The following is a 21,395-nucleotide window of genomic DNA, read 5'->3' on the forward strand; positions in this document are numbered from 1 at the left end:
TTCTCACAGGGCAGCATAGGCATCAAATGCTATAAATAAAACAAACTTTTAAAATAAATAACACGAATAATAACAAGTACCTCAAATTTCTAGTCACACAAGTCGTAGTAATCTCTCTTTTATGAAGTCTGTGGTAATCTCGCTTGACTTCGTGTTCACGTTCTGTGGCCAATCATAATAAAAATGTAAACATTTTACCACATACATGTATCTGATATCAGTTTTCCCAGTGAAAAACAATGCTTTTTACTATTATTTCTATTCTTACTCAGTATATATTTGCAAGTGCTTTATTCTGCCGTTAATATTTTATTAATCTATTTATTTTGTATTTCGTATTTTCCTTCGGTTCGATTTCACTCAGTTCAAGAACATGGCGTCCTCTACAAGTATGGTAGCTTTTCTTCCCAAATACTAATCTCTTCCTCTTACATGCTGTACAGATTAGGTGCTACTTTATAAAACTTATATGATCGTGTTAATAACTGTTTTTCATGGACGCATGCACTTTACATTTTTAGACTTACGTAACGATTTTTTTATGCTTCAACTCGTTGAAGTCTGTTATTCAACTGTCAATTCATTAAGAAGTGAGATATTTATTGGCATATCATTCAAAATCTTTTTTAGTTAGATCGGATACACCGGTCATATTGGTTACAGGGCTGATAGTAACATTTGCATTTCTAAACACAGTAAGCAATAAATTCAATGAATATTTTAAAAACAGAATAATGTCTTCAGTCTTTCATTCTCTGTATAAATCCACATTAAGCGATTGGTCAGAAACCTCAACAAACACTTTGAATTAAAACTGTGAGACTTGTGGTAGACATGGAGAAAATTGACATTATGACTGCTCCAACTCATGTAATTTCTTTTTTAGTTTTTTTTTTAAAACTATTGTAGAAAATAGTTCATTAATTTTCCCTTTTCCTCCCAAAACAAAAAATATTGCAGTGTTGCGGATGTCAGGCTCTTTTTCACAAACCATTCCTTTTGTAATGGGGCGGCAGATGGGATCAATAACATTTCCCTTCTCTCAAGTCTTCACAGACCACACCAAAACCGGCAAAGAGAAAACAAGTGTTAGGTATGTTGCATTTGTAACATAATTGATTGAAAAGTTGGATGTGCTTTATGATCCCAAAAGAAGTGAAGACAATGGCTTTTTTTTCCATTTTCTTTATATGGTTTAGCAGGATTCCATAAAAGGCAGCATAGTTGTGAATAGGAACAGTTGATATTTGGAGGAAAGTTGTTTTGGGGCCACTACGCTGTGGCTTGACCCCAGCTCAATTTTTCTCCATCACATTTTTTGTCTATTTTGATCCCTACAGGAATTTTGCTTCTAACAGCTTGTGCACAGATGGACATACGTGGTACTGCAATGCCTCTGACTGTATGGAGTACTGTATTTCTTGGTGTGAGTGCACCTGTATGTGAGACTTTTTCTCTTCTCAAAGTGCAACCGGTCAAAATGGTGACATAGCCATGCTGGATTACGCTTGAGACTTTCTACTATCGTTGCAGCAGAAGGCCACACAGGCCCCTGACATTCCAATAAAATGTAGGAAAAGAAAAAAGAAACTGAGAGGATATAGAGGAGGGATCAGAAACAGACTGAAGAGGAGAGGGTGTCAATATCCATAGCCAGCCATCACCCTGTCGAATGTGCGCTCCCTTCAACGTAAACAGGACGAACTATCTGCACTGATTAAATTCGATGGGGACTACCGACGTTGTGACTTCTTCTGTCTTACTGAAACATGGCTAGCAGACGAGGTAACATTTGAAATAGAAGGATACACAATAATTCGATTTGACAGAAATGCACAAGCAACAAATAAGCATCTAGGGGGAGGCTTGTGTATGCTTGTAAGTTAGAATGGGCAACGAACTACACAATACGGGAACAGAATAGTACTCCCCATTATGAGATACTGAGATAATCCTTCAGGCCACATTATTTACCTCGTGAATTCGGCCAAATTACTGTGATACTAACCTATGTGCAGGCCCAGACTTCAGCCTCGCAGCTGAGCACATTGTGGACAATCGAGCAGCGATGAGATTAGTATTTTTGCTCGGGGATTTCAACCGCTATGATTTCAGTAAGCTGCTTCCCTGTCTCCATCAATATGTGACAGGTCCCACCCGCCTTGACAAAACTTGGAAGGTGCTTTGGTAATGTGGTGGATGCTTATGTTTGAAAGTGCTGCCCACTGTTTGGCAGATCAGACCACAGCATTGTTCATCTGCTACCAACATTCAGACAGCTCCTTAAGTGTGAAAACCCAACAACACAGTGTATTAGGACCTGGACATTTGAAGCAATCGAGATAGATCGATGCTTAGAGGCTGCCTTGAGGCCACCGATTGGAATTTATTCTTCACTAGTTGTGGAGGCTACCTGGACTGTTTGGCAGACACAATCACATCTTATATCACTTCTGTGAAGAGTCTGTCATCCCTACCTAGCAGATTTACAGATATCTGAATAAAAAACCATGGATGCATAAAGAGCTGAAAGACTGTCTCAATGAAAAGAAGATAGCTTTTATGCAGGGAAACAGAAGGTGAAAGAAAAAGAGAAGGAGTTCAGAACAAAGGCAAAAGGTTGAATGCAAAAAGAAGGTAGAAAAGCGACAGCGAGAGCAATGCAAAGGAAGCATGGAGGGGCCTAAACACCATGATGGGTAGAGAACAAAAGAAACAAAGAGTAAAGTGTTTTGACCCACTCACGTTTGTTAATGAGCTCAACACTTCTACACACGATTTGATGTGAGAGATTTCATATTTGCTCTTCACTGTCACAGTCTGTGAGGGAGATGTCATCAGACTTCTCTCTCATGTTAACCCTAGACCTGACCACGTGAGAGCCAAGGTTCGAAAGGAGTATGCTAGTCAACTAGATGGTATATTTACTTTTTAAGCTTTCCCTTGATTTTCACTGTGTCCCCTGCACATCAATAATTATACCAGTGCCAAAGAAGCCTAATGCTACAGACTTGAAAGATTTTCGACCTGTGACTCTCACGTCTGTTGTGGCCAAGTGTTTAGAGAGGGTTGCGGGAAGTTTGATAACCTCCACTGTGGCTGATCGCCTGGATCCTCTTCAATTTGCTTACAGACCACGTTGGGGAGTGTCTGATGCCGCTCTCACTCTTTTAGATACTATCCTACAACATTTGGACACCTTCTGGCACCTCTGTTCGGGTCCTGTTCATGGATTTTTCCAGCACCTTCAACACAGTCCAGCCACACCTTCTTGTAAAACGCGCACTAGACTTGGATGTCAACACCAGCCTAGTTCTGTTGATAAGATCATTCCTAAAGGACGGACCACAGAGGGTGGGTCTCAGAGTTTTACCAACAGGTACTGTAGGGTCCAGCTCATCTGAAAGGGTAAATCTGTCAATGGATATTGTCAGACGAGCAGATCCTCAACAGATACCTCTCAGGGATGTGTTCTTTTCCCTATCCTGTTCTCTGTATACACAAAGGAGATCACTATTAACAGTGCTATTCTCTAACTTGTTAAGCATGCAGATGACATGGCTCTTGTGGGCTGCCTCAAAAACAAGCAGTCCCTGTCACAGTACCTGGCCTGCGTGGGGGAATTTGGAGGACTGGTTTGACCGCAGGTTCCTGTAGTTGAATGTTGAGAAAACGGAGAAGATGGGCTTTGGACGTGAACACAATGGAAGAGATGGCACTTCCCTTCTCTCCCCACCAATCCAAATCAGCAGGTACAGAGAGCAGCAAATACTGTACCTTTTGAGAAAACTCAGTGGCTTCAACGTCAGCTCTGGGGTGCTGGAGACTGTTTATAGGTCTCTTGTTGAGAGCATCCTGACATTTAGCATCGCCATCTGGTATGGTCACCTCCTCGTCAAAGACAAGGCAAGGCTGGCCAGAGTCATCCACCAAGCAAATAAAATTACTGATACACCACAACTACTTTCTGACTTGTACTTCATGCAGTCAGAAAGATGGCACATAACATTATTTCAGCCCAAACACATCCTCTCCGTCCCAGATTTCAGCTGTTTCCCTTGAGCAGGTGCTACAAAGTGCCACATGCATGAAAAACTGCCTACCAGAGATCCTTCGTGCCAGCAGCCATCACCATCCTAAATAAGAGGCACTCATAGAGCTGCCATACTACCTGACATCTTCCTTAGGAAGTTTCACATGTATGTGAGAGACGGTGTAGGGGTGTGTGTGGTGAATGTCATGTATGGTTATGTCTGGCAATTATGTTTTGTCATGCTCACATTATGTTTATGCTCATATTATGTTTGTATTTGTGGTTGGGCTTGTGAGCATAAGAAAAATTTCTGTCGTTGACTTCCTGGGGCAGACAATAAAGTTTGATTTGATTTGTAGAATAATTTTTAAGCTGTTTTTGCTTATGGACTATAGACAAAATACTCTGTTAATTAAAAGTTTTCTAGTGGTCATGTTAGAGTGATTTGTAAGTGGTTTACCATGTGTAGGATATATCATACTGGAGAAAGAGCCCATCCCTCTCCATCCCTTTAACCTATGACAGATTATGTGCCCATTTAATCTGGGTGGATGTAGGATTTTCAGTGAACATGTGACCTACTCTTAAGTTGAGCACATTAACCTATGGCACTTCCCACAATATTAGCAGTGTTATTTCTGGCATACTTTATAAGAGGCTTGTCAATAAAGTGAAGCCACTGCTTTATCATCAGCTGAATTATTCTCAATAACATGAAGTTAACTTGAGAATGATTCTCTTCTGAAGCCATACAGAGCCACTGAAATTTCCATTGAAATAAGATAGCAGCAGCCCATAAGAGATCTGAAGAAACTGAATCACAACTTTCAGGCATCATGCACACAAAATGTGAAGTTTGAGATAAATACAACATCAGTAAAGTTTGTAGAGCATGTTCCACATTCAGGACAGCCAAACTGTAGCAAAGAATTTGTAAACAGTTCCTTGGTTGGGGGATAAACCTTGATGCTAACCCATACATTTTGCCAATGTGTTTGTCAGTGTGGTACCAGTGCGTGAAAAGAGCAGTGAACCTGCACAAGAAGTGGTCAAACGAAAACCTTACTCCCCCTTTCAAAACACAAGCAACAAAGTAGAGTTTGCAGTGGCCAGAGCAGACGATCTTTGAATTGGGCACGCAAGGCAAGTATGATTTTATATGAAGTGGACTTGCAGAGATTTATCTGTGGTATCTATTTTTCATTCTCAAGTAATTGTGTTTTAGAGTTGTAAACCTGTAATCATGATAGTTCTATTCAGCAAGTTATTTTTAACATTGGGTAGATCAGATAAGACTTTTAAGTAGTCTTTGGGATGTGTGTGCACACATACACATGTATGCAGAATAGTAAATATAGAAAACATTTTAAGCATTGGCTGTCTATGGAGAATTTATCAGTTTCATAATAACCTTAATATTTAAAGAGCATTTCCCTATGTGGAGGTGAGCTCAGTGTACTGGGTATGAAACAAACAGTCCATACAAGAAACAAAACACATTTGCAAACAGAGGACACCATAACTGAAAAAAAAAAGTAAACTATGTGCATGGATAAATAACTGAGGAGCAGAACCGTAATTTGGATTCAAGATATTTTTTAAAGAGATGGATTTTGAAGGCTTTAAACATAGACGCAATTCGTAGAAAAAGGGGAAGAGAATTGTAAGCAGTAGGCCTGAGAAAGAAAAGGAGTACAGTGGTACCTCGACATACGAGTGCCCTGACATACAAGTTTTTTGAGATACGAGCCGGAGCGAGCGATATTTTGCTTCGAGATAAGAGAAGATTTGAGATACGAGTTATCGCACACTACACGCTACACACGACCCAACATGCGGGGCGGATATTAGGGTCGTGTGCAGCGTCTAACAGTTTCTCCACCTCAGACTAGACCTCAGTCTGTGTGCTTGTTTCCCTCGTTTCGAAGCATTTTTGATAAGTTGGGTTCGCGTTTTTTGCTTTTTGTACATTTACAAAACATTATCACATTTATTTTTGTAACCATGGGTCCGAGGAAGAAGATGATGTCTATTGAATTAGAGCGTGAAATCGTAGAAAAACATGAGCAAGGTGTGCAAGTAATTGACTTGGCGAGGATGTACGGGTGTAGCACATCAATGATATGTTCTGAGCTTAAACAGGAGTTGATAAAGGGTACAACGCCAGCTAGGGGCCTTACAATAATTTCTAAGCTCCGGACTTCTCTCCATGAAAAGATGGAGAAACTATTGACTGTGTGGGTGACAGAAAAGCAGCTTCAAGGAGGAACCTTAACACAAAGCATGTGTGAGAAGGCAGAGCGATTTACGGTGATTTGCTGAAGCAGATCCCACACACTTCCACAAACGAAGAATTTAATATGTTTTTATAGAATATGTAGTTTGTTATTCATAAATAATGTTTTTCTTGTAAATACACTTTTTCTTATTCAAAAACACTTAACAAAACAACTGAGGTGGTGTTTTGGGAGCTGGAACGGATTAATGGCATTTCAATGAATTTCAATGGGGAAAATTGCTTTGAGATACGAGCAATTTGACATACGAGCAAGGTTACGGAACGAATTAAACTCGTATGTCGAGGTACCACTGTATTTGCTGAATTTATGCCATCTACAGAAAAAAACAGACCACTTGAGTTTCAGTTGACCAGAAACAATTACCGTTTAAGTAGTTTTGACTAAAGAGACATCCCCATAGAATTATAGTTTTTACATTATTTTTATGGTAACTTTTTTTGGAAACATTTGTATTATGTCATCTTGTAGGGATGGGGATGGATGTTAAGTGTTAATAGAGTAATTTCTTTTCTGTTTCTTAGAGTTCAATATGGCCTCTGACTTTTGGTCTGGCATGTTGTGCTGTGGAGATGATGCACTTTGCTGCTCCTCGTTATGACATGGACCGTTTTGGCGTTGTGTTCCGTGCCAGTCCAAGACAAGCAGATTGCATCATTGTAGCTGGAACTTTGACTAATAAAATGGCTCGGCTTTGAGAAAGGTGTGTTATATTTAAGTGTGTTCTTAATTGCAAATGCATGTGTTCAAAAACAAATTCACTTGAGAACACTGGAATAACAGAGACAATGTGCAGGTATTTGAAAACTTTACATAAAGGCACTATGTCCCTCTTGGAGAAAAAAGCATTAAGTTGCTAGTGCATATAAAAAGCATAAGATATTTATTGTATCATGATAACCTTAATTTATTAAGTAGGACCTGTACTTCTCTGCCTTTCAGCAGATTTTCACCTATGGGAAAACGTTCTCCCCAAGAAAGGTTAAAAAGGCAGTGTCATGAACAGGGTGTGTAAATATTTTGAATATTTTTCTGACCAAGCAGTTCCATGTTCCCCCACCACCCTTCCCTGGTGAATAAAAGGCATAGGGAGTTAACAGGTGGAAGGCATTTTTTTCATATTTCAGCATAGGGGATTGAGATAGGACCCTTCCCACTAAGAAAAAATATCAGAGCAACATTTTGCATTTGTATTGCTAAGGGCAAGGGTCTCTGTATATTAAAAAATTCATATTTGATTTTTAGACTCATTTTATAATAAATCTTTGTAGTGTTCATATTTTGTGTGATTCTGTGTTTTGTTTTGTAACTGATTTGAATTGAATCAGATTTCCTTCTTTTTTAAGGCTGGAGTATTAGAAGCCCCAATCATGAAGTAGCTCGCTAGTTCAAGAAATTTGACATTATTCTCACTAGTTCAAGAAATTTGAAATTGTTATTCTGAACTGATGTTTTTAAGAGGGTGATATAAATAAATCTGCCATCAGCTGCCATGGGTAACATGTTTAAAAGAACAGTCTAAGGAAGGCCTGATTTTGCTAGAAAGTGTTTTTAAAAATATCAAGCAGTCTTGTACATACTATTTTGCTTGCAAAGCTTTATGTATACTGTTTAATTTTGTTTGTAACTAGCAAGGTCTAGTGACGTCTTTGTTGGGAGAGATAGTTGATACAATGAGGTTAGTTAAGCAAAAGTATAGATTTTGCTTGGGGTTTTTTTGTTTGGTTGGTTGGTTTTTAAAAAAATTATTATTATTATAGATGCTTGAAAGAGTGTATGTTTGTTAACAGGTATATGATCAGATGCCTGAGCCTCGATGGGTCATCTCCATGGGCAGCTGTGCCAATGGAGGAGGATACTACCATTATTCCTACTCAGTGGTTCGAGGATGTGACCGCATTATACCTGTTGACATTTATGTGCCAGGTCAGTGAGAACATTTGTTGGACAGTAGTACTGCAACTTCTGTGATGTCTCGGTAAAGAAACAAGTCACTGCAGTTTTATAAGGCAGCTGTGTTAAGGGTAGAATATTGGAAGTGTGTGATGGAGAACTGTGATAATAGGGTTTTGACCATTTGTAGCTTCACGTATTCATCTGTGCATGTATAGGAGCCAAATATAAAACAAGTACACTGTCATCAGCACTTTTTTCCATCATGGCTTGCTCCTAAAAATGTTTTTCTGTCTTAAGAGTTGGTCAGTATTCTCCGTTGATAGTGTGCATTAGGTCAGTTAGGTATATGGCATTATTGTCCAAGTTAGGCTTTGAGGATTGAACCAGCTGTTATCTATTTAGTAGTGATAATAATAAAGTTGATTTACATATCACTTTACCCCACCATCAATGGGAGGCTCAAAGCGCTGTGCACAAAGAAAACACGCAGCTGGTCTCAAAAGCAAAGAGTTGATTTTGAGCCCTGTTAGTGTAGCTGCTCATGAAAATAGGAGGAAGGCAGGCAGCATCCAATGGCATAGTTGCAAAGGTCAAAGGTGACACTTGAGGATGAAGGCATTTGTTCCATTAGCACAGATGCCATGGACATTTGAGAACCAGGTCAGCACCAGATTTTCCTGTAAAGATGACCTTCACTTAGCAGGGATTGGTATGAGCAGTGGATTTCATTTCAAATTCAGCCACCAAAAAGAGAGATTCCTTATAATACTGCATTTGAAGTTTTAAGTCAACACAATTGAGAACAGAGCACAATCCTGGCACTGAGGATAGACAAAGGCAACAACAGTGCAGAAACACATATGGAGCAAGATGTAGGATGATACAAAATGCATCTTTCACTAAACATCACTGAAGCATATAGATCCAAAATCTGTTCTGCAGAATATGTAGCAAAGTACATGGTTGCAAATCAGAAAATAGAGCAACGAAATAACTAATTCTCTTGTCAGCAATTACTTTAATCAAAACTACTTTAAAACATATGCCTGCTAGAATTAGGTCACAAAAGAGTAATGAGAACAAATTTTTAGTGCTTTAAAAAATTTTTCAAGGAGAACATGACAGAAAAATTTGTAGCAGTAGTCAGCCAGCATGGTAGTGGACAATTTTCCCTAATATCTTTTTTCTATTGTTGCAATATCTTGATGAAAATGTTAGCCATATCACAGTTGTCAGGAAAGAAATCTAGATGGGAATGAAGTGGATCTGTAGAAACATATTGCAGCCAAGTTTCTGATACTGTATAGCATGTCTTCTACTAGTTTCTTGTAGTTTTCTTCCCTAACATTCTCGAGGAAGTTTGTAGACACCAGGCAAAAATCATTCCATGCTTGTTTCCCATCACCCTGCAAGCAAGTTGTTGAACCGGTCATTTTTGAAGAGGTTTCGAATCTGATGACCCACGAAAACACCCTCTTCAACTTTTGCCTCACTAAGTCAAGGGAACTTTTCATGCAGGTATCAGAAAGCTGACAAAGTCTGGTCCATGGCTTTCATGACATTCTTTATCAAACTTAGTTTCATATGAAGGGGTGGTATTGCAGGATTTTGTGAACCTCAACCAGAGCTGGGTGCTGGATTTTCTTCTCCCGAACTGCTACATTTTGTCTGCAAGTCCATTCTTTCCACAAGCAGGGCAGTTCCCTTGCTTAGCTATCCCATTCACATAAGAAACACATCCCTGCTGCAGTGCTGTTAAAAGTGCAACTATCTTCAAGTCACTGTGAAAGCTGTGTTGCAGATGTAGCACAGCATATATGCAGGGCCCAAGGCTTGTCTTGGTCGCCAATCTTGTATCTGAAGTAAAGATGATATGCCTTCTTCACTTTAAAAGTGATGCTTTTCTTCTTTTGATTGGCAAGTGTCATTTTCACACAAATATAGCAAAATTTGCCCATGGTATTAATGCACTTTGGAGGCATTAGTGCTGTGTATTATAACGAAATGGATAAAATAATAACATTTTAGGTTACAGTAGCTTAAACTGTATCCCATGAGCTGGGAAATATTTTAAATGCTCAATCTTTCTGACTAGGCTATATATAGCACACTGCTGACGTCAGCTTACTTCAACGCCGCCCTGGCAGTAGTACTGCATTGCATCAGAAAATTATCCAATTAACTCTGGATGACATGTGCATGACAGTATATTATGCACTGTGATACAATATTACATCATTCTAGAATTATTTAGGATGTTGTTACAGTCCTACTGGATAAATTTACACAATGAAACATAGAAAATGAACATCAGATCTTCAAAATGAGAGCCGGGAAAAATTCTTCATGGTCATATTCGTGTTCAGCACACCAAGGACCTTTTGAAGTCAGTAATAATTTCAGTGTTGACTAGTGCTATCATCAAGTGGGTTAAAAACATTTTACAAAAACATTACACATCATCATCATAAGAACTGCTAGTGGCACAGCATCGTGAGTTCTGGAACTGCAGAAGTGTGAATGATCATGAAGTGGTCAAGGAAATCCATGGAGCAAGAGGCAGAATATAAATATTTCATATTGGTAGTGCAGTCCAGGTTGTGCACAGATAAAATCTGAATGTAACAGAAAATATAGCAACAAATCAGGTTGTCTGTAGATGACAAGATATGAGGATTACATGGTCCCTTGATTGGAAACAAAAATATATTTGGTGCTAGTGATGATTTTGTTTTGAAAAAGAACATAGAGTGTAGAGTTCATGAAAGATATGTTTTTTGTTGATTGCATGGTAGAAGTTTTAGGGGTAGGGAGTGTTTTGTCAAGTAATCGATTCTGTACATTCCTAATGTACCATCTGTTTGATCTGTAAAGACTTGCATGCCGATTAATCAAATTGTATTCCTTTGTACTACAGGGTGCCCACCAACAGCAGAAGCCTTGCTTTATGGAGTGTTACAGCTTCAGAAAAAGATTAAGCGCATGAAAACAGTGCAGATGTGGTACCGGAAATAACGAGTGGTTTAGAGTGTGACATTATGGACAAACTACTCACTAATATCTATTTGTACATTTTCTTTGGGGTTTTTTTTTTTTTTTTTGGAACTTTATTTTTAATTAGATTTAATTTGAAGATATCTGAAGAAATTAAATGAATACTAGTGCAAATCTGACGTTTGTAATTTATCCTAGCATTTATCGGTCACTAAATGGAGTGCATTGTCTTATGTTTAACACCAAACACTCTTTAGGGTAGAGCACACACTCATGCACATATATTTGCATGCATTCATTTTCTTCCTAGTTATTTTATTGTTCTCGGTCCAGAAACGTGTATGTTTGAACACAATGATTTGTTGACTCAGAAATACACATTCTCAAAAGCTGTTACATCAACAGGAGAATCAGAAACATTTGTTTTACATCTGCAGAGACTAAGTAATTGTGGCACCAAGGAACGTTTTCTTTTGTCTTTTTTTCCTGAACGATCGGCCACTTGTTCACTATTGTCAAGTAGAAAAGTGATTTAGTGCAAACTCAAAATACTCTTTTATTATGCCTGAGGGACCTGTCAATATGTGCCAGCTACCCTTTTTGATGGACTTTCTCAAGGGTAGACTCACTGAGCATTAAGCATAAATAAGAACTCTTGTCAAGTAATGTAGCATAATACTGCACAGCGCAAAAGCAAAATGAAATAAAATATTTTACTGATTAAAACTGTTGCCCAGATTTGATTAGTCTTGCACTATCCTGCTACTGGGTTACAAAGTGCCATGCTTGCAATAATTTATAAAATAATAATTTATATAGTTTTCTGCAGAATCCTTTCATCTTTTGTTTAATGCATAAAGACAAATGGTAGGTTGCTGCTGTTCAGTGACAGGATTACGGGGAATGCATGTTGTGTCTCGCTATAACTTGTTTGTAGAGAGAGCGATATTGAATAATTTATAGGTCTCAGTAAGAGGTGGATTTTACAGGCGGCGCAAACAACAGAAGTTGTAGATCAATATCCGAGGAAAATATAGACCTGAGCAGCTGGAAAAAAATATTGTTGCAAAGGCATGGGGCGGGGCACAGCACTATTTCCAATCAAATGTGAAGTCTCGTTTGTCAGTATCTAAGTGATTGGATTCTCTCTCTCTCGCCCTCTTCCTCACCGCGTGTCTCACATCACCCCGCAAAAAGACGGCGATGACAGATGATCATTTTGAACAGAGTGCTCCACGAATACGTGTCCACCGCCTTAAGTTAGATACAACACTGTAATACATGGAAACAGCTTCAGCATAACCTTAGTTTGTCTTATAGAAATTTGATATAAAAAGGGAGGCGTGGAAGGGGGCAGCAGGAGAGGGAGCAGTCCTTCGGTGACAATGCTGGGTGGGCGATGGAAACGAGTGTGATGATTTTTATATTTTCAATGTCCTGTGATCTTTCAGTTCAAAGGTATTGTTATACTACGACAGGTTTTTTAGTTGTTTTCGGGTATTTTTTCAGGCTCTTGTCGAATATGAAGTGCACAGAAACTGATGTAGTAGACTAAAAGGAGAAAGTGAACGTTGCATGGTTGTTATCTCCTAAAGGATTTATTGTGGATGAAAGTGCAATTTATTCTTGCCATTATGGAGTGTTCTGAGAGAGGAAAGTCACCTGGTGTGAATAACGTTTCAACTGAGCTGGATGAAACAGCAAAGACCCTTTCTGCTCTGTGCATGGGACCGTAAAGAGTGCCCCTCCCCATCACCCCCCCCTCCGAAAAAAAACGCAATCACTAATCTAACCCGCTTCAAAGAAAGGAAACAGCTTTAAAATTACAGAAGTATTAGCCTAATCAGTCACCCAAGCAAATTCATGCTGCAAATAATCCAGAATTGTCTCAACTGAGGCAATGCAGAACAATTGGACAGGTCTTCAACCGTCGTGTTCTGGTTTTTCCACACACAGCAAAAATTACAAGGCCAGCGGGATCTCTTCCACGACTTCATCGACTTTTGAAAAAAGCATCCGACAGAGTCTAGCACGAGGGGCCACCTCATGTGATGCGTCTGTACTGTTCAGCATCGTTATAGAAACATGCGAGAAACCCTCTATGACCATCACACCTCCATTGCCATTAGTTGTAGACCTACGTGTAAACTACGATTTGCAGACGACATGGATCTGATAGCAAGTACCAACAGCGAACTTCAAGACCTTACCAGTGGACTGACAGTGCGAATGTATACCACGGACGTGTGTAGGTGGACTTCTGTCTGTCTGTCGAGACCAACGCTTTTCCTCCTGCAAAGTTCTCCGCGGATAGTCTGGGCGAGCGTAAACAATGAATATTACTAAACCGGAAGCTTTGTATACACAAGCCTCGCTTTAGTAGTTAACTGGAAAATCGTCTACTTGCAGTCCAGTTATACAAGTTCGTGTGCATATGGAATGCTAACCCACACTGACGAACAAAGTCACGAATGGAGCTCGAGGAGGTGAACAGTTTTAAGTATATCTGTATATGGGAGCCACTCAGACATTCGCATCAGAATCACAAGAGCGACAGCAGTGATGGTCAAGCTGGACAGGATATGGCGTAGCAGCAACCTCAGATTTACCAGAGTTTAGGCTGATAGGTTCCAATTCTGTTATATGGATGTTGGAATTTGTAGTCATATGAAGCTCTGCCCAGCATTGGTGTGGCACATTGGTTGAACAGAACTGAACAGCTAACTCCTGTAATCAAAGTTCATTCTTCTTTGCTCTATATCCATCTCTGGCGACTTTCGGAGTATCTTCATAGTGATACCAGTAAGGGGATGTTAGCGGCACTTGTTCAGTTTTTGCGAGAAAGAAGCACTGATGGTGTGGCAAGAAACGGCGGCCACACACGTGGTTGGCTGTCAAAGTGAACACTGACACTGACACTGGAGTAAGGGCTGTTTAACTTATGTCTTGAAATAAGTTTACAAGAAAAATTATTCTCACAACTTACTATCCAATGATGAAATTAAAATGTTACTGCTTATTTCTCAAGTTTTATAAGCTTTATGTCTTTCCTGGTCCTTAACTTGTTATATCTTAGTTGCTGGGGGAGGGATGTTTTATCGTTGCCTCCCTACATTATGATTTCACAAATGAGAGATATACACCGAAGGGGGTGGATGTTGGTGACTTGAAGAAAGTGCGTTTGGCCACAAAGTGTCGCTGTGCATAACATTTTTTGCAGTGAAGACCTCCCAGTACCCCACATCTTTCACCCAACACCGATTTTCACTCAAAGAAATGTTAGGACTGCAGTCTTGTGTAGCTCACAGAAAGATGGTCAAAAGCAGGTAACATAAACGAGCACAAATGAGAATTTCCTATAGGCAGAAATCCATGTTCGGATAAAAGTAAAGATCGTCGCTATATTAAAAACTCCGACCAGGCTAACTGGAAAAAAAAAATCACGAACTTTACATCAGTAGCCGCGTGCTGCACAAGCTTCACCATTTGCAGACGACAACAAATGCACGCGCTTTGATTTCCACCCTCTACCCGGTCTACCCAATGGTTCTGCTTGTCGCGGTCTGCGGCGCGGAAATGAGTTTCTAAATGTTCTTCACAAGCCTCGGTCTTTTGACCGTCTCTTGATTGTTACATTGAAACACTTTCGCGCATCGATATTCGAGTGTTTTGTGCACATTTTCGCGATAAATGCAGAGTCCAGAATTTGTGTCCGAGTGATTTTCAAATCGAATTGTAAACACGAGATCACATGACTTGGTGTCGTACACATCAATGGTATCGGTTTGGAGTGTGATGACAAGGTCACTTTTTTGTTGTTTTGTTTTGCCCCAGGCCAGTGGGTGTGTGATGTGTCCCCCGTGATCTCGTCCTGAACTCTACTCGAGGGCTAGTTGACCCCAAAGTCAAAGGGCATCGTCACATCACTTGAGTCTGACGACGCAGCGCTGCCCTTTCATCGGGCCGTCTTGGACAAAGCCCACGGTAGAGTACGGGCAAGTCGAAGAAGATGATACACAACATGATGCAGAAGAGAAGGCAGATTGCCGAGATGCCCAAAGACTGTGCAGATGGCCGCTGGTCTGGCGCACTCTCTTTCTTCCTTCGTGCACGTGACACTGTGGTGTGATTGACAGCCAGGTCTTTGACGTTCATCAGACCCAGGTTATGGATGGTGCCATTCACCAAGTCATTCACAGCGCCTCCTAATTGTTCATTCACAATATTGTTCAGTAGGGCGTTGAGCAGGACCGCCATATCCTGGACGGTTTGGTTGAGACCAGAGAGGGGTAGGACGCTGTGAATGTTGCGGGCGGAGAGCAAGTTGAGGATGCCGGAGAGATCGTTGAAGCTGGACACATTGGGGGCAATGGGGCAGCTAAGGCCGTTGGCGACAACAGAAACTTGGGGAACGAAGGGCAAGCAAGTGACAAGGACAGTTGGGTACGTCATGGTCATGGTCACGGTCAAATTTGGCATGACAGTCACAGTGCCCAGTATCCCGTTAGTCCACACCACGGATGGCAGCGTTAGGAAAGATGTTAGCACGTCGGGCGCCATCGTGACAACAGTAGACTGCGTTTGTGGTGTGCATGCAACTTGACGTGTCGCAGCGTCACTCCACGCGTACAGCGCAGTCGTGCCGCTCGGGGCCTGGCTCTGCACGTCACCTGAAGACATGATCTCTCCGACACCTGAAAGAAATGCGATCGCACGTCACTCACTGACTCTCACCGAGGAGTAAGAACCTCCTCGACTCAGACAATGAGTCCATGAATATTCAGCCAGCACGAAAATGCGACACGAAACAACACTTAGAACACAGGCACATCAGTAGGTATATATAAATATTTTAAATATCACGTAACGTATTTTATGTTTCTCTTTCTCACACACACAACACGTTCGTTTTTGTTTTTTTTTTGTTTGTTTTTTTTTTTCTTAAATGGTGTTGTAAAAAATACACAGCCTTCTGAGTATGCATGTAATTTCTGAGTTATCTTTGATTGCGATACAGGTAGTACTCTACCATGAGAGAGGAAATTTCAGGGCCTGGCAGACTTACTGGGTGTGTTAGTGGTCGCATCCGGGCAGCATCTGGTACTCGTACCAGTTGTCGGCTGTATATTAAGAGCCGTTTTGTTGTAGCCATCTGTTCACAAGCGCAAAAATAAAACTATTCTACCCACACACACATTACCTCCATAAAACGGACGCATGTACAAGGCTCCAAGATGCAACAGGCTGTGAAGTATCGTGAACACGGAGAAGCATAAATAGGAAGATGGCATGTATAACAACAGTATCGACAAGTAAAGTAAAGTTAATGATAACATCAGCAGTTTAAAAAAAGAGAGATGAAATTAAGAGGTAGTCGACGATGTCTCTGATCTTCTATCTCCATAATTCTAGGTGCATTACAGGTGGTGAATCAGAGCTTGATGTAGAATCAAATAATATTTGTTGTTGCTGGATGAGTCTACATTGTCCCTTTTCAATGTTTAATTGAAAATGGTCGGAAAAGATTCCTTAAGAAAGTTTGAACTGACAATGCATGTGTCACAGATTACTAAAGCTATCTTGTATGTTGTCTGACAGATTCCTGAAACAGTTGTGTACTTACAAGGGTTGGGGCGGTATGCCATCATAGTGCTACTGTTGCTCTCTACCAGGAGGAGATAACACTGGGTGGAAGTAGTATCGTTGCTAGGCATCGCCGCATAACATCCAGTCATCTGAAGACAAGTTTCCTGGCAAACTGTCTTCGTGTTGGTGAGGACTTTAACCGCAGTCAGGGTCATGTTGGACTTTTCAATGAAATCTATTGTATGAGAATATAAATAAAACAGTAAGACATATTGCGATACTTCTTAATCTTTGTGTTTCTCTAAAGCTAATTGCTGTCTATTGATAATTCAAGTGAAGTATGTCACCTTTGCTATGAGATCCATGTCCTGTTTTGCAGTGATATGAGAAGATACATTTTAGCACGCAGTTACTGGTTGTTTAAGATTTCCTTTCTGCTACATTTCTGCTGGGAGGGCGTGGGGATAGTAGATTAGTTATTTGTACTGACTATTGTGTTTTCACAATAATTCCGTGTTTAACATTGGTATTCACAAATATATGTATCGCTCAGAAATAAAAGAAAACAGTGGTATGCACCCGTGTGTAGTGCGATGGTGTTGTAATAACGATAATTTCTCGTGATCGAATAATTAATTAACGGGTGGGTTTTGGAGGCTGAAATTTACAGGTTAGTTTTGTATCGCCTGTATCTACTGATGTCTGATAAAACGCAAACTGTTCAGGTTGGTCTTTAAACTCTGGATTCACGTTAAAACATGTAGTGGGGAAAGCAGATGCAGACAACCTGAAAAAGACCACCTGATATCGACAACTGTCTTTTTTCAATATGTAACCCCCTCCCACAAACACACACAAACGTGACAGATCCAGCTACGGTCAATGTAACCATGCGGAAATGTCGCGCATCCCAAACAAAAGGGGAATAAACAGCTGAACTATAGAACCACCGACGGACACCACTCAGCAAGAACATAAAGTGGGAAAGAGAGTGAGTAATCGATGATTTCATGTTCAATTTCAAATAGCTGATAGTCAATATCTTTGTGCGACACCAAATGTATTGAGAGAGGATGGTGCTAGTCATTGCAACTGAAAGCCGAGCATTAGTTGTGATCACAAGCGTGATCATCAGCTTTGCACGTGGCGCATTCTAGCCGATGACAGCTCGTCAACTCAAAACAGGTTAGTCTTTTAACCTTTGCTTTTCTTTCTAAACACCAATATTGTTTGACACAAAGTTTCTATCGATTTGGTATCACTTGAACAATGAATATTTGACAAACTGCGACGATCTTGTTTAAACTGCGGCTGAAATTTACTATTGCTACTTCTTCATTTACTGCTGTTACTTCTTCTGTGCAAAGATTAAAGGGATGCTCAAGGCTTGTGATAAGGTTGTGTTGACGGTCAAGACGTTTAAAAATTAGGTTTAGTTACGATTGCAGTACACGAGAGCAATGCAGAAGAAATCAATGATTTGTTTCTCACTTTATTACCATTTATTAGCACTATTTCGGTTATAAATGCTTATAAAAATCGAAAAAATCAAGTGAAATCGACCGTTGCAAGTAGACGAACCTGCGCGTGACGTAGGACCAAGACAGACAGCAAGTGTCGGTGATCATTGATAGGGTTTGAACTCGTGCTCGGTGGTGTCTCGTGAATATATTTAGGTTTTAAAGTGAATTTTTCATACCACAGTTTGAAAAAAAAAACTATAGAAAATAGGCTCTCGCTTGGTAACCAGTCTTGGTCATATGTTATACGGTCATGTGACGGAGAACGAGATTTCGTCTATGTAAACGAAAGAGTCCAGTGTAATTTCTTTTATTAAACACAACTTTGTCCACATGAACAGACATGAAAATAGACGAGATTCAAATTGATCATACTCTTTACGAGTTTCTAAGCAGTTTTATTTTGCCTTGAGTATCCCTTTAAATAATTTTGCCCAGACTTGTGTAATGTGAGATGAAACTTTTGTGCGTGAAGTGTGGAGCAGTGAGAAATACCTGAAGACGGAAGCTCGCACACGAAATCATGCCCCGAGGTGCAAGCCTCTTCATCCAAGACGTACCCGTCGTTGAACTTGAAGACAACACAGTTTTTGTCAGCCTTGTACGTCGGCTGTGTGGCGTCCTTCCAGATGGTGCGGGAAAATGCGTTGGCCAGGGTGCAGCCGCTGGAGTTGCGCACGTACACCTGGCCGTCCACGCCAATGCACAGAGCCGTGATGATGACGTCCAGCGTCTTCTTGTACGTCCTTCGTGACAGGTGCAGTCACATTGGTGACGTGTTAGCATCAATACTTGCAACTACGCTGCACGTTACACTCACAACTCCTACCCTATGCAGCAGAGAAGCAGCTGCTCATAAACACTTATAGGACTATGCAGATAAAAACAAAATGAACCCAACTGTCCCTTTAAGACCTTAACCAGACGAATATTGCCAATTGTGACAATGTTCAGCTAATTTTTACACGACGACCACATAAAGAAATTTCTTTATAGTAACAGATTCGACACAAGAAAAGAGAGCTGAACATATTCTTTGCAAAGACTTACCTGTATAGGAAATCAGAAAGATTGTGAAGTTGCTGGACTTTAGAAAGCGTGTCAACTGCTAACAAGTTTCCTCCCTCCTTGCGACACACTTGTTCTGCGACGGAAATGCGGGCCTTGTACTCGTAATACACCCACCTTCTCCCCACTTCCTGGGCTGTGGACAACATGGGGAAACATGCCATCAATACTTCTATTTTCTGCGGCTTTCCTGTAACTTCACCTGGCCAGACAATGGTAACACACGAGGGAAAGAGGTCACTTCAGTTGTTTACGTGAGTATTGTTTATCACTCACATCAGTTTTGATGAGAGACCACACCGCATGTTAATGAAAGATCTCCAAATGATATAGTGTCCTACAGTCACGGGAATGAATAAAAAAGCTGTAGCCGTCTTAGAAAGTAGTTGCTATATAACCGCTTTCAGTTACTGAAGATTACCGTAAACCTCGCTCTCAAGGGAAGGGAAATGTGGTCAGCTGATGAGCGCAGAGAAATACTCTGGACATCAATGACAACATACAATAAAGGAATATGTCTTTACTTACCACACCGCGAATAGTAAACAGTTTGTTGTACGAGAGGTATGTAATCGTGTCACGCCAGGGTGACCCGAAACAGCACGTGACACTACTTCAAATCAGCGTTTAGAAAACTGAGGTATTTGTTAACAAAATGACACAGGAAAAATATCTCATTTATTTCCTAATGGTCTGTTGATTCCATACAAGACATACAGACAAGCAGACGAGTTCAAAGTTCATACCTGAGTCAGGAATGATGATGCAGACAGCCATGGCAACAAGGGACAAACCAGTAACGAGCAGCAGACGACAATGTTGAGCACTATTCATTATGACTCTTCGCAGTCTCAATCTGCCAATAAAGTAACACCGAGATATTTTACTATGTTGTTGTTTACTATGTTATTTGCTGATCTACGTGAGCCACTTTGGATGTCAGACGTTGCAGTTATTCTCCCACTGCTGTGACACATCCAAAGTGCACTTCATTTGTAGGCGTGTATCTGGAAATGGTTGTTCTTAAAGGGGTGAGTCCCTGTAGTATACATGTAGTTCTTATCAGTACCTAGTAGTTTACAGCTGCCTTGGGTTTCTTTTCTTGCAAAGAACAAACAGTAATTGAAAAAAGTGTTCAAGAAGCTGCCTCCAATGAGCTGTTCTTTCGTTTGCTTTTGGCTTTTAAATCTTATTTGAGTTTCGTCCACCTCAATAAAACCAATCTGGGTGTATTTTTTAAAATGTTTGGGTTTAATTCATTTCATGCAAATTCCCAAAATCTGAGCAGCTAGACACATTATTTTTAACGTAAGCTTGTAAGCCCACAACTAAACTTATAATTTTTTTTTTCTTTCTCTCAAGTCATGTGAAAAAAACTTCCGATAAGTAATACAATGAACTTCATGCATCTTGTCAACAGTCGGAAGCTCAGCTCAGGCTCGACTGTAAACGTGACATCCAGCATTACAGTGGCCATAGGTCCGGAATCTCCGGGGACACTCTTCGATGAACTGGTATTAACATGAAATACTTAATCATCGATGGTTTATGAAATAATGTCAGGCGCAATCTAACCCGAATCTACCCCAGTACCTCGATTGTTTATCAGTCAGCATCAAACTCACTTCGACACTCACCTGAGGATGGGCTTACAGGTGCTGCACTTCTGGGCAACCGCGAATGATGGAATGCTGCACCACAGGATAGCGCTGGAGTCCCTTGGTGGTCGAAAAGAAAATCGACAGTGTGATCATGAAAGGGTGGGAAGGAAATTGCTGAAGAGTGGCACCCGATCAATTTTGGCTGCCAATTTTTAAAGACTCCATGACGAGACAAAGCATTCAGGTTGTAGCTACTTATTCCACCTGTCCCCTTTCTGTTCCGTTATAATCTGTTTATTGAGCGTGACGACCTCACTCAAGTAAGAACAGCACTGCGATCACAAGTCCTTCTCACTCACAAATGTTCATTACACATTTTGATGTTGGGTGATAGGCAGAC

At 40.5% G+C, this 21,395-nt stretch overlaps 2 protein-coding genes across 2 annotated transcripts; one reads left to right on the forward strand and one right to left on the reverse strand.

The window, feature by feature from the left end:
- The first annotated feature begins 268 nt into the window (after positions 1-268).
- LOC112554201 (NADH-quinone oxidoreductase subunit B-like) lies at positions 269-11,399 on the forward strand. The gene is given in 7 exon segments (XM_025221853.1): positions 269-389; positions 961-1,093; positions 5,036-5,180; positions 6,855-7,017; positions 7,020-7,033; positions 8,121-8,256; positions 11,144-11,399. Coding segments are annotated over 7 exon segments (705 nt in total). The 5' UTR covers positions 269-373; the 3' UTR covers positions 11,242-11,399.
- Positions 11,400-13,750: 2,351 nt separating this feature from the next.
- LOC112554713 lies at positions 13,751-20,247 on the reverse strand. Its single transcript, XM_025222685.1, has 6 exons — positions 20,141-20,247; positions 19,377-19,530; positions 18,822-19,072; positions 16,844-17,041; positions 16,286-16,372; positions 13,751-15,914 (listed from the first exon to the last, which is right to left on the reverse strand). Exons 1-6 carry the CDS (start codon positions 20,226-20,228, stop codon positions 15,139-15,141), a joined length of 1,554 nt encoding a protein of 517 aa, XP_025078470.1. The 5' UTR covers positions 20,229-20,247; the 3' UTR covers positions 13,751-15,138.
- Between the last annotated feature and the right edge of the window lie 1,148 nt (positions 20,248-21,395).

Source organism: Pomacea canaliculata, linkage group LG13 (assembly GCF_003073045.1).
Source record: "Pomacea canaliculata isolate SZHN2017 linkage group LG13, ASM307304v1, whole genome shotgun sequence".
NCBI classification, from domain to species: domain Eukaryota; kingdom Metazoa; phylum Mollusca; class Gastropoda; order Architaenioglossa; family Ampullariidae; genus Pomacea; species Pomacea canaliculata.

Excerpts from the sequence above, each read along its gene's own strand:
- LOC112554713 (XM_025222685.1), bottom strand. The coding sequence starts at position 20,228 with ATGAATAGTGCTCAACATTGTCGTCTGCTGCTCGTTACTGGTTTGTCC. Across the intron at positions 19,073-19,376 it reads CTTTCTGATTTCCTATACAG|GACGTACAAGAAGACGCTGG; the intron begins GTAAGTCTTTGC and ends CCTGTCACGAAG. Across the intron at positions 16,373-16,843 it reads GGCATACCGCCCCAACCCTT|ATGGCTACAACAAAACGGCT; the intron begins GTAAGTACACAA and ends GCTTGTGAACAG.